Source organism: Kluyveromyces lactis, assembly GCF_000002515.2.
Source record: "Kluyveromyces lactis strain NRRL Y-1140 chromosome E complete sequence".
NCBI lineage: Eukaryota > Fungi > Ascomycota > Saccharomycetes > Saccharomycetales > Saccharomycetaceae > Kluyveromyces > Kluyveromyces lactis.
In genome coordinates this window covers 1606543-1621381 of record NC_006041.1, presented here as the reverse complement: position 1 = coordinate 1621381, position 14839 = coordinate 1606543, and the positions used below count along the sequence as shown (strand labels likewise).

Sequence of the window (14839 nt, the reverse complement as noted above, 5' to 3'; positions counted from 1 at the left end):
TCATTCTGTCAACCGATATTGTTTATATCTTTTGTAAAAATAGTACATAATTTGCATAATAAGCAACAATAAACGCTAATATCTATCCTTGAGTGACCTTATTGTTACATGTATCATATCCCAGCTATCTAAAGCAGCATATATAAGACTATGGATTGTCTTACAAGCAGGTGAGGGAATATGCAAGGTGATAAGTTACTATTAATTAATTATGTCACGTGAAAATCGCATGACGCCCCGTCATATTTGGAAAATTTGTTTCTTTTAGCGTAGAATGGAAGAAAAAAATGTTGATCAAGCTCATCGCATCGATTGGGCATATACAATCATCACTTTGTTTTACTAAAATCTATGTAAGACAGTAGCATTGGTTCATTTTAAAACTTCAAGAAAGTGTGCTGGTTTATTGTAATATATATAAGCCGTTAATATCTAGCGTTTTTTGAACAGAAACTACATTGTGTTTGCGCTATGAATAACGACGACGGCTCCATGTTAGGGACCAGAAAAAGGAAATGGAAACAGAACCTTCCAAGTGTTAGTAATGTGAGCAGTGGTTTATTTGATGACCTGCAGATTCTTATCAACGGTATTGATTTACTCAATGTTGATGTTTCCAATAATTACCGCCCTGTAGCTGAGTTTTTCCAAAAGGGACTTGCTGTGCAATGCACACAAGGTTGGTCATATTATGCACAGGTGAATGAACATGCTAAGTTTGCTGAAACTACTATAAAGCTCAAAAAACTAATTGCCATTTTGAATTCGAATACCAGTGTTGTGCAATACGGATCCGTTATTATCCGTGATATACTTAATAATTACTGTAAAGTTCTTTACAGAGGTATCAATAATCTGCGTCCTTCGATAACGAATTCAGTATTTGGGTTAATGACAGAGATTGTACAGTTTAATAAAGGCCAGTTCGTTGATGAATTTTTGTCATATTTCGATTTGACGTTGGTAGCATTGTTGAAGGTTTTGAATCCAAGAAAGCTTGATAACCCAGATATTGAAGCTACTAGGAAATCAACTCACATCTCTATGAGGTCCAACTTCGTTAAATTTTGGATAACACTAGTTAAGAACGCACCGGCGGTACTAAGGAAGGATATTCTCAGTGACAATCAGAAAATTATGACCGCGTGGGTTAAGAATATGGTTAAAATGGACTCTGTTGAACTTATCGAGGAATCTCTACATCTATTTATTGATTGCATTCTAAAAGAAACGAGTTTTAGGAAGATGACCAAGAGTAAGATTTTAAATGAGTTCGTTGTGAATAGGTTGCATGAGTTTTACTATTCTCCAAATAAAGCCATTGTTTCCTTGATAGATGAATTCTTTCAAATCTATGGTGGCGATACGGACTTTGGTGTCGTATTTACCGACAAAACTTCTTGGTTTGAGGATAGTTCAAACTTGAAGTCAGGCGTTCCTGTGGTAATTAACCAGAAGGTATTCAAGTTACACAACAAGTTATTATACACCACATTAACATTTTTTAAGCCATGGGAAGATGATACACAATGTAATACAGTCATAAAAATTTTAGGTAACGTCCCAGAGTTGGTGGCTCCTTACTCAACGTACGTGTCATCTATGGGATCACATGACCCAAAGATGACAGCTTATTGGTTTGGTATGACATTGTTTTTGGGTAGAATGATCAATCTTCCCATTCCAGAATACGTCGAAACAGTAGATTCTGATAGTCTTCCATCCACAACAATTGTCGTGGAGTCGATTATTCCTTCTACTTTAACGAAAACAGCTCTTACGAAATGTCTGCAAAACAAAGTAAATCTAATCAGACAGATGGGAAGTCAATTGTTGGTATTTTCATTGAAGAAATTGGATAAAGTGCTGGACTTGTACAACGAAAAGGGATGGGATAATTCAAAGGCAATGCTCTTAAATGCTTATTTTTCGTACTTGCCAGATTTACCCGTTTTGACGACAGTTTTGAATATCTTATACACGGAATCCCCAACTAACAAAATTTTACCTTTGTCCTTAACCGTTATCCTCAATTACTATAGTAAAATATTCCCAAACTTCTTCAACGTCAATTTACCAGCTAGCAACATATATGTTGATATTATGAAAAGTGATCAATTTTCAGGAATGGATTTGGTTATCCTTGATAATTTCATGAAGTTCCAGGAACTAAATAACTCCCAAATCAAGTGGTGGAATGCCTCAAATAACGAAAACTCTCTATTCACATCGCTTTTAAGGCTCGCATCTTCGAAAAACGCTTCATCAATCGTCACTTCTAGAATATCGAATTTACTATTCAATTTGGTACAGTTCAGTAATATTTTCAAGATGAAAGAGCTAATAAGTTCTCCAATTTCAGCTTTAATTAATAGTTTATCGCTTTTGTCAAGTACTGGTTCCTCTTTTTCCACCTCGGAGCACATGAAGATTTTGAAACTATTGGATGAAGCCATTTCTAGATGTCATAAGACTCCGTATAAGTATGTTGATATGGCAAGGCAATATGAGAATCTATCACCTTTCCTTTTGACACTTGTTGAACAATGGAAATTTGTCCAAATTGATAACCCAAAAGAGTCAGTTATCGTCAAGTGGTTACTTATATTTTTCAGAAATATGCTGGTGCTAGGAGAGTCTGAAGTAGGTATTAGAAATCTACTTTCTAACGTTGAAAGTATACCTCATAATCTTGTCGAATTGTACTTATCCTTTACTGACGAGATCATTAAGAAAGTATCATCTCCGGAATACCTTTTGTTTTCAAATGATTCAACTTCTAGCTATGATCACATTTTGTTGCAATATTCCCCGAAGTTAAGCAAAATGAGCAGATTCCCTGTGAATTCTTTTGATGTAGCTGCTATTATTTTCCGTCTAAAGAAAACGATGTCAGGCAGTTTACTTTCTACGCAGGTACAGGAAACTATTGATAACCTATTGTCCAAGGTGGGTAATTATGCATTAGGTGATATGAAGTTTAAGAAACGTGTCGTTAAGAAAAGTTATTTTTCTCATTTGTTTGATGGTGAGTTGCCTAATATAGACAGCGATTCATTTGACTTATTCTTATACGTTGTTAATGGCCTTCAACAAATTTATAGTCAGCTCGATATTGAGTATGATGAATTCAGCAAATATGCCTTTGATTTATTCAAGACAATTGCTGCTTCTGAAAAATCACAGCGCAGAACCATTGCGCTGGGAGTTTTAAGCGAAATAGTTTCAGCCGAAGATGTTATCAAGTGTTTGCATATGATAGATAATTATTCTGAAACGGTTTGTAGGCAGTTGCTTCAAAGATGTCTAGTAGAAAATGTCATTGTTGATGTTGAGATCTTTACGAAAATCCTCGAAGTGGCGACTTCAGATATTCAGAAATTACTTCAACAAATTCTGGATTTCAAGCTTGTTAAGATTGAGATTGTCGACGTGACTAAATTAGCTTCATCTATTATCGGAAAAGAAGCATTTTTTATAGAGTCTTGTATGAGAATTAAAGGGTTGACAAACTCTCTATCCAACCAGTACTCAGAGATTCCGGATCCAACTACCAAGATTATAATTGCGACGCATTTGCAGAAGGAAACAGATAGAGAAGCTATTATGGAAGCAATAAACATAGCTATGGAAAACTTGAACAGCGCTTCAGGTTATAAATTGTCAGCATCCTTGGCCTTGTTAACCACTCACCACAGCTTATTGGATACTGGCAATATTGAACAAGCCACTAAATTTATCACCGAACATAAGATGAAATATACAGCAGATGGTGCAGCCTTCATCATGGCTGTAGATCGTTATGAGGACAATAATGTGAGGACGTGGTTGAACAAGCTTTTCTTATACATCACAAAATACCTTGCTGAAAAACCAGTGTTATCTGAGAGCTTTGCAAAGATTCTTGAAACAACTAAGAAGTTTATGACTAAATCATCTGCAGATTTGTGGAAATTAGTGAAGCCATCCATTCTTAATGCCCAGCTAGAGGTAGTTTCTTCAAGCATCTGGGTTAAGAATGATGTTTTAATGGAGTACTATAATGTGCTGTTGCTGAAAGCCGATAAATCATCTGTCAACTCGAATCAGATATTACAGCTACTTTTAAACAACGATTCTCTTGTTTATTTGAATGAAAAGGGCTCCAAATATAGTAAACTTTTAACTACTTCAGCTCTCTATCAATTATTCTTCATGGACGTTACCGAAAATTCAAACATTGCCCTACAAAATAAACTTTTAGAATTCTACAGCGGATCGATAACTACATCAGACATTCTTTTGCTATCCATGTTGGACAAAATGGAATCCATTGTCGGACAATCATGGACTAACGAGATAGTGAGTTGGGAATTTGTTGATTCTCTTCGCGAGATTGAAATTGAATTAATTGGGCCTTTAAAGTTGATAACAAAGGAGAAAGAAGGGTTGGTTGTTACAATTAGTATGAATGATATATCAAACACTTTGAATAATTTTCCTTCGCATCGCCCAAGGCCCGATTCGTTCCAAACTGGTACAACAGAAGAAAAATGGAACAAACTCCAAAACCTGTACAAGGCGGAAGTTGCTTCTTTGGGAGAAAATCATTCTACTATATACGATCCATTGTTTGTTATGCTATGTTTGGTTAATTGTGACGAGTTCGTCAGAAAATCCTCGGAAGAAGATTCATCTAAGTACTTTTACAACGTCAAAAAATTCGTTGATAATAGGATTTTACAGTTGGCTGTCGCATCTTTGTCATTGGATGATGATACGGTGTTTGTTGCTAAATCTATACTTGAAGGGCTGTTATTCTCCATTGAAGAATCAAGTCAATTTAAGGACAGACGTATCTATGAGGTGCTTATTACTAAAATATTATACACTGTAGAAAAACCATCATTGGAAATTGGTGATAAAAATTTTACCCCTCTTCCTCCCATGGTATGGATCACAATATCCCGTATTTGTGATCTTTTGATTCAACCTTCCTCAGAAATCTACGAGAAGGCTTATCGCTGGGTTCTAAGCTCCCCCTTTATCAAAAACAATGAATTGCCATTGCTACAGGCTGTTTTGTTCACTGATAACGATTCATTTGATGACTCTGAAAACTTTTACAAATATCTGTCATGGATTCTACAGACAATCAACATGGGTTTAAAGCTGCCAGCTGATCTCAAATTACTCAGAGCTAACAATTGCTTTGAATGGTTAATGAATATGCAAAATTCTCCTTACTTGCATATCCGTTTGAAGACCTTGATCCAAGAAATTTTGTACCGTATCCAACTAATTGACGGTGGTGAACCATTGTTAATATCTGGTTATGCATCGCTGGCATATGGTGACTGTGAAAAAAATAGCCTCTTAAAGAACTTAGCCGAAAGTGAAAATACTTGGTTGAAGAATACCAAAAATAATAAGAGCTTCCGTAACATGCTTGTTGATAAACAACAGCTAGTCAATAATCTGGAATTGTCCACACGTAGAGTTATTATTGCTCAGGAGGATGAAAGAATATCGGATTGGATGGACCACGACGAACTTAATGCTGCCAAAAGAATTTGTAAATAAGACCAAACATGAAAATCCTTCGCATAAGATGAATATTTGATAATCGTTCCTTAATTTACATATATAAATTAAATGCATAGAACTCTGGAATATATTAAGGTACTAATTTAAAGAAAATCTTCAGCTTTGAATTCTCCAAAACTGTTCTCAGTTTCCATAGAATGCATAGAATCCATATTGTTACCAAGCCACATAGCCTGGTCAGATATTTCTTTCCAAAGCTTATCATCAGATTTGCCTACGTTTTCTAAGATATCCAAGAGTTTTTGGATATCAGAGTTTTCGTCGAAATTCAAGGAATCCAACCTTGTTGCGTTAGTCTCGATTGCAATTTCGTTTCGCAGCCTCCCGCTTGATTCTGTTTGAGATATTGAAGAGTTTGATGATCCAAACTGAGAGAACGCAGTTGAGACATGCGAGACTATATTAACATTTCTGTCATCGTGGATATCGTATTGGAAATTTGGCTTCAATTCGTCCGTATGTTTCATGATCAACTCAGTCATTTTACCATGGAAATCGAGAGTAGACATTAGTTTTAAAAGTTGTGCGCGTCTAAGCCCAGCTGGATTATTGCCTAAATTTCTCATCTTTGTGAATATCCTCAAAGCGTGGTCCAAATGCTCGTACGTTTGGTCATGGATACCGAATGCAGCGTTGAACAATATCAACGTACAAGCAGATGTAAAAATGTATTCTCTATCCATATAACCAAATAATGCGACCATGTTCTGATCCATTAGAGCCCACAAAGACCTAATAGTATTGATGGATCCTTGTAAAGAACAATTCAACAAGGATGAGATTGTTCTTGAGTAGTTCTTCAAATTAATATATGCATTAGTTACTTCGAATTGTTTGAGCTGAATGGATGCGAAATGGAACAACAATGGTCTGATAGCCAAATTCATACCTTGGAAATATTCAGTGAAAACGTTGGTACAAAGTCTTGAAATCTTGAGATTCTTTTGAGTGAAATCAACTTGTAGAAAATCAGAAAGATGCGTTCTCCACTCAAGCAACTGGGTGACAATGTCCTTGAGAACTGGAAGAATATTAGAATCTGGCTGTTTCTGATACATTTTGTTGAGAATTTGTGCGTTGATTTGGGTTATCCTTACACAGTTTGTGATGTACTCAGCCTCAGGAAAGATATATTTATCGCATCCTGGTGGAGGGTTAGTCATGTCAAAATCATCAGGGAGTTCAGTCGTAATAGTGTTATCAGTGAATGATAGTGGAAGACCGGCTTTACTACTTAACATTCGTTCAAACATGTACACGGTCCACCAAATCCTTCTTCTATGTTCCAATTCAAATCTTGTCAAAGAGTCTCTTTGTGCGTCTACATGCCAGCCTAAGATTAGGCAAGCTCTTAACGCTTGACCGAAATAGAAATAGGATGCCACTGTACAGTCAGCCACTTGAAGATAAAATGCATACAACAACATAACTTCGATACCACCTTCTTTGGTAACGTTTTCCACCCTTCCACTTGAAAACAAGCAACTAAAGATTTCCGATGCTTGCTCGAAGAAACCGGAACCTGGCAACTTCGGAGTTTCCTTAGATGACAATTTATTACCATTAATATTATTTGCAGTCCCTAAGTACATCTCTCCAGTTGCGAATATAAGAAGTACTTTGCAAAACCAAATTGTTTGTAAAGTATGATCTTCAAAACTACTGATACCATCATAGGTCTGTTTCAAATAGTGTTTTACAATACCCTCATTGAAGAAATAGAAACAACCATCATTATAAGTGATGAAAGTATCAATGAGAAGCATTGCATATGAATAAGAGGGTAAAGTGAAGTTGACACTTATATCATTATTCCCATCATTTTTAGCTAGCACGATTCTGTACGCGTTACCTTCTTCTTGGAGCACTTCATCGACTGGTTCTGGTTCATTCAACAAAGAGGGATTGGCCAACGATGCTGAAGAAGACGAAGTAGGTAAATGTGATGCTCCTGTTGGCTTCCGAAGGCGTTTATGATTCTTCCTATCCAAATGTGCTCTTTTCCTTCTCAACGAATCAGGGATCAAGGAAAGAATCTCCATACCAAACAATGTCATTGACGATGATCCAACGAAATATTCTTGACCTGTCCTTGATTCCACCAAACGGCCTCTCCTCTCTGAGAAATTGGGCACGATTTCATCATCATGAACCAAATCATGGACACTGTTCTTTTGAAAAACCACATCCGTATCGGGTTTATTCATCACTGGTAAAGTCCTTGTATCCTGATTTGGCTGGAAACTTGAACTACTAGTAGTATCAGCATGGAGATAAGTCTTACTACGTGATCGCAATTCGTCGTACTGTTGTTTCAATTGCTCTAGGGACTGGACCTTTGCGTTACGTTCCGTGAGCGAAGATTGCAACTTAACGTTTTCCTTCTTCATCATACTCAAATCGTTCTGCAACCGCTGCAAATAACTCATAGAAACGATTAGTTTCTTATTGGGTTCCACGTACTCGCAAGCAACACCCGCCTTGAGACATTTGGAACATGGATTCCCACCCGGACACTTAATATGTCTACGTCTGCACCTGGTGCATGCCAGAGAAGACCGTTTCACCTTCTTTTTCTTATCATTCAGTAACTCTACTATTACCTCATCTTTCTCATCACCGCTGTAAACGCTATCAGATCTTTCTTTATCCTGTTCACTCCCATTATCTGTTGCGCTCATCTCTAATAATTTCCCGTCTATCCTATGTCTTGCAAAATCTTTTCCAATATCTTGTTTCCTGTTCTATTCTTTCAGACTATCGTATACTAATGATCATCGTATAGGGGTGGGATAGGGCTATGGCAGGGATTGGCTAGTTTCAGTGTTTAGTTGCAGTATGTATTTGTTTACAGGTATTTGTTTGTTTGTTTGTTTTCAACGAATTTTTTTTATGTATGTCGGTATAGGTTCTGAAATCAAATTGGAACCGCTGAAATAACAGATAAGGAAACGTTCAGGGTTTTTATTCGTTCCATGCCAGTACGTATGGTCTATATATACCTGAATACTCTTGGCATTGGAGTCAGTATTGTGTTAAAGTCTGTTAGTTGACCGGTGTTGACCGATATTGACGGGTTCCAGTGCGTGATGTTGGAGAATTGCGCCGGACGGCGGCTGAAATGGGGTATAGGACCGGGCGGGAAATGAGCTCCTCTTTTTTTTTTTCACACATTTGAATTTCAGAGTCACGTGAGCAAATTAGGAATTCAAATACTAATCACGTGATGGTCTTCGGTCATTGTGTATGGGTGTCGGCTTTCCTTTGTTGGCTTTCCCGCATTGTGATTGGGCATTGCCAACACATTACCTCGTTACCCGGACAGTGACTTCCCGATGAGGTTATTCTTTCGAGTCGCATCTTCACACCGTATAACACGACCTCCTGAACTATTCCCTCTACACAGGTTTTCCAAACATATCTTTTTTCATTCGCTTCCTAAAGCTTTCAATCTACAACACTGAACGATACAAGTTTGACAGTTGCAATTCGTTAGTAGGTCTTATTCATTTTCCTGTTAACTGTTATTTAATTATTATTATTTAATATTGCATTTCATATTGCTCCTTTTATTTGGGCTTTACGGTATCTCTTTTAACATTTTACAACCACAACTTCACCCTTTTCCAGATTATAATCATGTCTCTAGCTAAATCCGCCGCTAACAAATTAGACTGGGCTAAGGTCATTTCTTCTTTGAAATTGACTGGTAAGACTGCCACCCAATTGTCCTCTTTCAAGAAGAGAAACGATGAAGCCCGTAGACAGTTATTGGAATTGCAAAGTCAACCTACGTCTGTTGATTTCTCCCATTACAGATCTGTCTTGAAGAACACCGAAGTCGTCGATAAGATTGAACAATTCTACAAATCTTACAAGCCAGTCTCCGTTGATGTCTCCAAGCAACTGTCTACCATTGAAGCCTTTGAATCTCAAGCCATTGAAAATGCTGCTGAGACTGAAAAGTTGGTCGCTCAAGAATTGAAGGACTTGAAGGAAACTTTGAACAACATCGAATCCGCTAGACCATTCGACCAATTGACTGTGGACGAATTGACCAAGGCTAGACCTGAAATCGATGCCAAGGTGGAAGAGATGGTTAAGAAGGGTAGATGGGACGTTCCAGGTTACAAGGAGAAGTTCGGTGATTTGACTATTATGTGATAAGGCGATGACAAAAAATTTTCCCTGTGCCACCTCATATTTCATATTCTTTCGTATACCTCTCTCCTGGCCCAGCTCCAGCTCAGACGTCAATTAACAAACAAATCTTTTAACGAGACAACGTATTAAGACCTTTCATATATAAAAAGTCCATATAACAAAAAGGAAATAGAAAATGTATACTCAAAACATTCATACGATATTTTAGAACAACTTTCACTCTAAGTAAAAGAACCACGGGGAATATACAGTTATGGTTTGTGAATCTGGTGACTGCTCTGTGAATAAACAGGTCGCTGAAAAGTTCCTTGACGGAATTTCCCATGAGCAGCAACAAGATGTAGAACAAACGTCAAAATTGCTAGCTAGTGCCCCACTTCCCAAATTGATCGCAGCTGGGTTGGCAATTAACCATCTACAGTTAGATAACATTAGAACTGGGATCGGTTCGAAACTATACTTGGAACTTTCTGCAGATCCAGCCATCACCAAGGAATTGAACACTGGTTCCTTTAAAGTCGGTGATATAGTATTGGTTCAACCTTCGGCAAAGGCAAAGAGTAAGAAGGATGAAACGGTAAACTTGGATGCCGTGGTATCCAAAGTGTCCAACAACCAAATCGTATTGGCTGTGGATGAATCTAAAGACCAAGATGCCGTACAATTATACTCGTTCAACAGGTTGTGTCTCTTGAAGACTACTAATACCATTACTTATAAGAGAATGCAATCTACTATGAGGAAGTTGGCAGAGTTCAATTCAATACCCGACAATATCTTGATCCAATACATGTTGCACGAAAGAAAGTTCATTAAAAAAGACCCTGAACATAACGTGAAGTTCTACAACGAACAACTCAATGAATCTCAACGTGATGCCATCCAACATTCGTTGTCAAATGAAATATCTATTATCCATGGCCCGCCAGGGACGGGAAAGACATATACCCTTGTAGAGTTGATAAAACAGTTATACGATAGAGGGGAAAGGATTTTGGTTTGTGGACCATCAAATATTTCCGTTGATACAATCTTGGAACGACTTAGTAAAGTTGTTCCAGGTGATGAATTATTAAGAATTGGTCATCCATCTCGGCTACTACCACAAGTTTTGTCACATTCCCTTGACGTATTGTCTAAAAAGGGAGACTCGGGCATGATTTTAAAAGACATTATGAAAGAGATTGATGATACCATTGCTAGCGTTAAAAAGCTCAAATCTTCAAGAGATCGCAAGAAAGGGTGGCAGGAGGTCAAGGCATTGAGAAAAGAATTGAGGCAGAGAGAGAAAAGTGGGCTAATTAATATAATTTTAAAGAGCAAAATTGTCGTTTGCACTTTACACGGTTCAAGTTCTCGAGAATTGTTGAGTGCGTATGATCTACAATCCAAATTGTTCAATACTTTGATCATTGATGAAGTTTCACAAAGTTTAGAACCTCAGTGTTGGATCCCTTTAATCTCACATTTAAAATCAGATATGCAAAGACTCATAATAGCTGGAGACGACAAGCAGTTACCTCCAACGATCAAAACTGAAGATAATGATAAAGTAAAGCGCTTGTTGAGTACTACCGTGTTTGACAGATTATTGCAACATTACGGCAACGAATTTAAGTACTTGCTAAATGTACAGTACAGAATGAACGAAGAAATTATGCAGTTTTCTTCTAACGAATTATATGACGGGAAATTGAAAGCAGATGACTCCGTTGCGAAACAACTGCTAGCAGATTTACCAGGTGTTGAATCGAACGACAACACTACTTTCCCATGTATTTGGTTAGATACTGAGGGAGACGACTTTCCAGAAAGGTCTGATGAAAATGACAACGATGCAGACGATAAGTTCCACCTAGTCTCTTCAAAATACAACGAAAATGAAGCATATTTGGCATTATACCACGTTGAGCAGTTGATAAAGGCTGGTGTTACGGAAGAAAGTATTGGTGTGATCTCCCCGTATAATTCACAAGTATCGCTGTTGAAAAAACTCATCCATGAAAAGCATCAAGCAATTGAGATATCTACCGTAGACGGATTTCAAGGTAGAGAAAAGGAGTGCATCATCCTATCTTTAGTAAGAAGTAACGAGAATTTCGAGGTTGGGTTCTTGAAAGATGAAAGAAGATTAAATGTCGCGATGACCAGACCTAAAAGGCAGCTTTGTGTCATCGGTAACATGGAAATGTTATCGAGATGTCGAGTGCCATTCCTAAATAGATGGGTGCTCTGGGTAGAGTCTGGCTTCGAAGTCATATATCCAGATCCCAGTATAATTCATTCGTTATATACGTAGAAATCTACAGTTTCATCTGCAGTGACAAACATGCTATATTTAGGATTGAATGCAATAGTTCTGGGACATGTATTTGGTGCGGCGTTAATAAATCCTTGAGGTTTGAGCGTCCTACCACTGATGAAGTCTGCGTGGTTCCATATCGCGATCTTCCCAGTGTAATCAGTTCCCAATGTAATGCGTCCATCTGGAGTGAACGTTGCGGATCCAGAATCCATGAACTCTCTCAATGGGAAAGGTTTAGTTCCTGATAATTCAAATAACTGTGTACCATCGAAGGAATCCATGATCAAATGTTTTCCAGCGGACGACGCAAGCAACAAATATTTACCATCGTTTGAAAACTCCAATTTATTCCACTGATCAAAGCTTGGATCCACATTTATAACTAAAAATGGGCCCGCCTTCAAATGTTTTACGTTATATAAACCGACTTCATGGTTCTCAGGGTTACCAATGGCGAACACAAGCCCGCTTGGATCGTAAGCAATGCATGTGGGGACTAAACTTGGTATAAGGGCCTGTGCCTTGGAGCTTCTCAAATCCCAAAGTCTTACCGATTCGTCATACGATGCAGACAAAAAAGTATCATCCAACGGGGACATTTGTATATCGCTCACTAGAGCACCATGGCCCTGGAAATATCTAAGGTATGTGTTTGTTTCAAGATTCAAATGCCTTATGTCAAACGATTTCATAGTGGATGAATAGATACATTCTGATTGCGCATGTGTAAACTTTGCGGAATGACATCCGTATTTTTTAGAAGCGATGGTATTCAAAAACCTGCAACTTACTGCATCATATAGATGCATATTATCACTAGCAGTTGCAGTCAACAAGTACTGGCCATGGTCATCAAATGTCACTGAAGTTATAGGTCCCAATTCTTTATCAGAAACTCTGAAGGACTTCACAGGCTCAAATCGTAGAAGATTGCTCTTGGAAATGCTAACAGTCATATTTCCTTTCTCAGCTAACTTTTAGATAATCACAGAACTGTTGCTAAACCGCTGGTGTCCCGTTGAGCTTCTCTTTTTGTCTCCAAATTGGTAATATTTCTTGATGGTGTTAACAGTTTTATTTAAATTTAAATGTTCCTCGAAATTGTAATGACATCTGTCAAAGAAATCAATAGTGTTAGTCACTTGCAGGTAGAGAAATAGAGCCTTTCTGGTCTTACTCTGGCTTTATAAAGAACTGACATATTTGAGATTTGTAATAAGAATCATGGGTGTACGTACCGTTCATTTTTTTGAAGAAGGTGGTTAGATACACCACCGTTTTCATCAACGGACTTTGATTTACTAACTAAAAGGTAATCTTAACTGCATTTATCAAATTCCAATCAGGTTAAAGATATAGTTCATTACAGTATTGACTTAGCGTTGTTGTCTATGGTATTGGCTGGATTGCGTAGAAGTAACAATTATGTTGTCGCTTATGAAATGTCTGACTTGAAGAATTATATTAAACGGTATCTTGACTGGGGAGAATACTTATTCGATAAGTTGGCTAACATGGCTGAAAGAAGTGCTTATTTTAGGAAACAGACTCCTTTTGACAAGTTCTTGGATCATATGGAAAGAAAGCGTAACCTGTAGTTACACCAATAACGTTTATTCAAACATACATACTAATATATAATATTCAGTTCTTTTTAGTGTCTTCTATCAATTCATATCAAATATAAGATAACTGGAGTGAATGCCATCAAGACGCCGGCGTTTAACTACTGGTAATTGGTGAGTAGTACAGCTCTCCTTATTTTTGTTGATGCTTTTTCTATTTCTTTTAAAATAAAACCTTTAAATCATGATTTACTTGTGTCCTGTTAAACACCACTGTGTCAATGGCAATAACAGACATTAAGAGGCTGTTCACAAAATATTTTTGGAGACAGTAGGCTTTACAAGTAAGATATGGGGCTTGGAGAGTTTATGTATGGCCTTGATGCCTTCAGACAACCTTCTGCACCATCCGATTTCAATAACATTCCTTTGATAAACAATCTACGAAAAGAGCTTCTGCAAAGCAAGACAAGCAGAAAAGGGAAACCGGTGAGTTGGAACATTGATAAAGATACCAAGAGACGGATCAAGCCTGGGAAGAGATTGATTCCTCTTGCGGCGTATACTTGCCATAGTGAGAAACCTTTAATTGCCAATAATGACGGAGATGTGTCTGATTCCAATACCATTAACATTCTAGATAAATCGACACTATTGCTGATAAGATCTCTTGGCTACTCAAGTTTGCGACCTATTGGCATTGATAAAACCCTAAAAGAGATCGAAAAGGAGAAGGGAAGTAAACAGAACAAGCAACAAAATGAACACAATTCAGGGCAAGAACCAATACTTAATGCCTACCAAACTTCCTCTTCATTTATTGTGTCAAATCATAATCATCAACATACAGAACAATCGGTACTGCTGACAGCACAAGTTGGTGAACAATCTGAAGAAGAGTACGATCAAAGTTATGATTACGATAACGAGTATGCGGAAGTTCACGAACAAGGATCTATGCTCGACAGAACGAGAGGTACGTTTGTTGAGGATTCACAATTAATTGATACAAGTTATACCAACCGGTCAAGATCCAGGCATTCAAATGTGGATGCACTGCCATTTGTAAATGAAAATGAGGATTCGGTCCATGAACAGCCATCGTTGACCATATCTGATACTCTAGACTCCGGTGCTCAAGGTTCACGAGTATCTAGCCTCACCTAAATGCCTATTAAAGAAGAATGACATGTATTAAACAAATAAAATAAAAAATGCT

At 37.6% G+C, this 14839-nt stretch overlaps 7 protein-coding genes across 7 annotated transcripts; 5 read left to right on the top strand and 2 right to left on the bottom strand.

Annotated features, from left to right (window-relative positions):
* Positions 1 to 471: 471 nt before the first annotated feature.
* URB1 (Urb1p) lies at positions 472 to 5562 on the top strand (the record flags this gene model as incomplete). The annotated part of the gene is made up of 1 exon (XM_454769.1): positions 472 to 5562. One exon carries the CDS (start codon positions 472 to 474, stop codon positions 5560 to 5562), a length of 5091 nt encoding a protein of 1696 aa, XP_454769.1.
* Positions 5563 to 5669: 107 nt separating this feature from the next.
* PUT3 (Put3p) lies at positions 5670 to 8267 on the bottom strand (the record flags this gene model as incomplete). The annotated part of the gene is made up of 1 exon (XM_454768.1): positions 5670 to 8267. One exon carries the CDS (start codon positions 8265 to 8267, stop codon positions 5670 to 5672), a length of 2598 nt encoding a protein of 865 aa, XP_454768.1.
* A 958-nt stretch (positions 8268 to 9225) lies between these two features.
* Positions 9226 to 9750, top strand: ATP7 (F1F0 ATP synthase subunit d; the record flags this gene model as incomplete). Its single annotated transcript, XM_454767.1, has 1 exon — positions 9226 to 9750. The coding sequence occupies one exon, from the start codon at positions 9226 to 9228 to the stop codon at positions 9748 to 9750; it is 525 nt and encodes a 174-aa protein (XP_454767.1).
* Positions 9751 to 10003: 253 nt separating this feature from the next.
* Positions 10004 to 12049, top strand: HCS1 (ATP-dependent 5'-3' DNA helicase HCS1; the record flags this gene model as incomplete). The annotated part of the gene is made up of 1 exon (XM_454766.1): positions 10004 to 12049. One exon carries the CDS (start codon positions 10004 to 10006, stop codon positions 12047 to 12049), a length of 2046 nt encoding a protein of 681 aa, XP_454766.1.
* Positions 12031 to 13011, bottom strand: SWD2 (WD-repeat containing protein SWD2; the record flags this gene model as incomplete). The annotated part of the gene is made up of 1 exon (XM_454765.1): positions 12031 to 13011. One exon carries the CDS (start codon positions 13009 to 13011, stop codon positions 12031 to 12033), a length of 981 nt encoding a protein of 326 aa, XP_454765.1.
* Positions 13012 to 13279: 268 nt separating this feature from the next.
* MCO12 (Mco12p) lies at positions 13280 to 13653 on the top strand (the record flags this gene model as incomplete). The annotated part of the gene is made up of 2 exons (XM_454764.1): positions 13280 to 13285; positions 13402 to 13653. The coding sequence occupies 2 exons, from the start codon at positions 13280 to 13282 to the stop codon at positions 13651 to 13653; spliced, it is 258 nt and encodes an 85-aa protein (XP_454764.1).
* Positions 13654 to 13971: 318 nt separating this feature from the next.
* On the top strand, positions 13972 to 14787 carry MND2 (Mnd2p; the record flags this gene model as incomplete). The annotated part of the gene is made up of 1 exon (XM_454763.1): positions 13972 to 14787. The coding sequence occupies one exon, from the start codon at positions 13972 to 13974 to the stop codon at positions 14785 to 14787; it is 816 nt and encodes a 271-aa protein (XP_454763.1).
* Between the last annotated feature and the right edge of the window lie 52 nt (positions 14788 to 14839).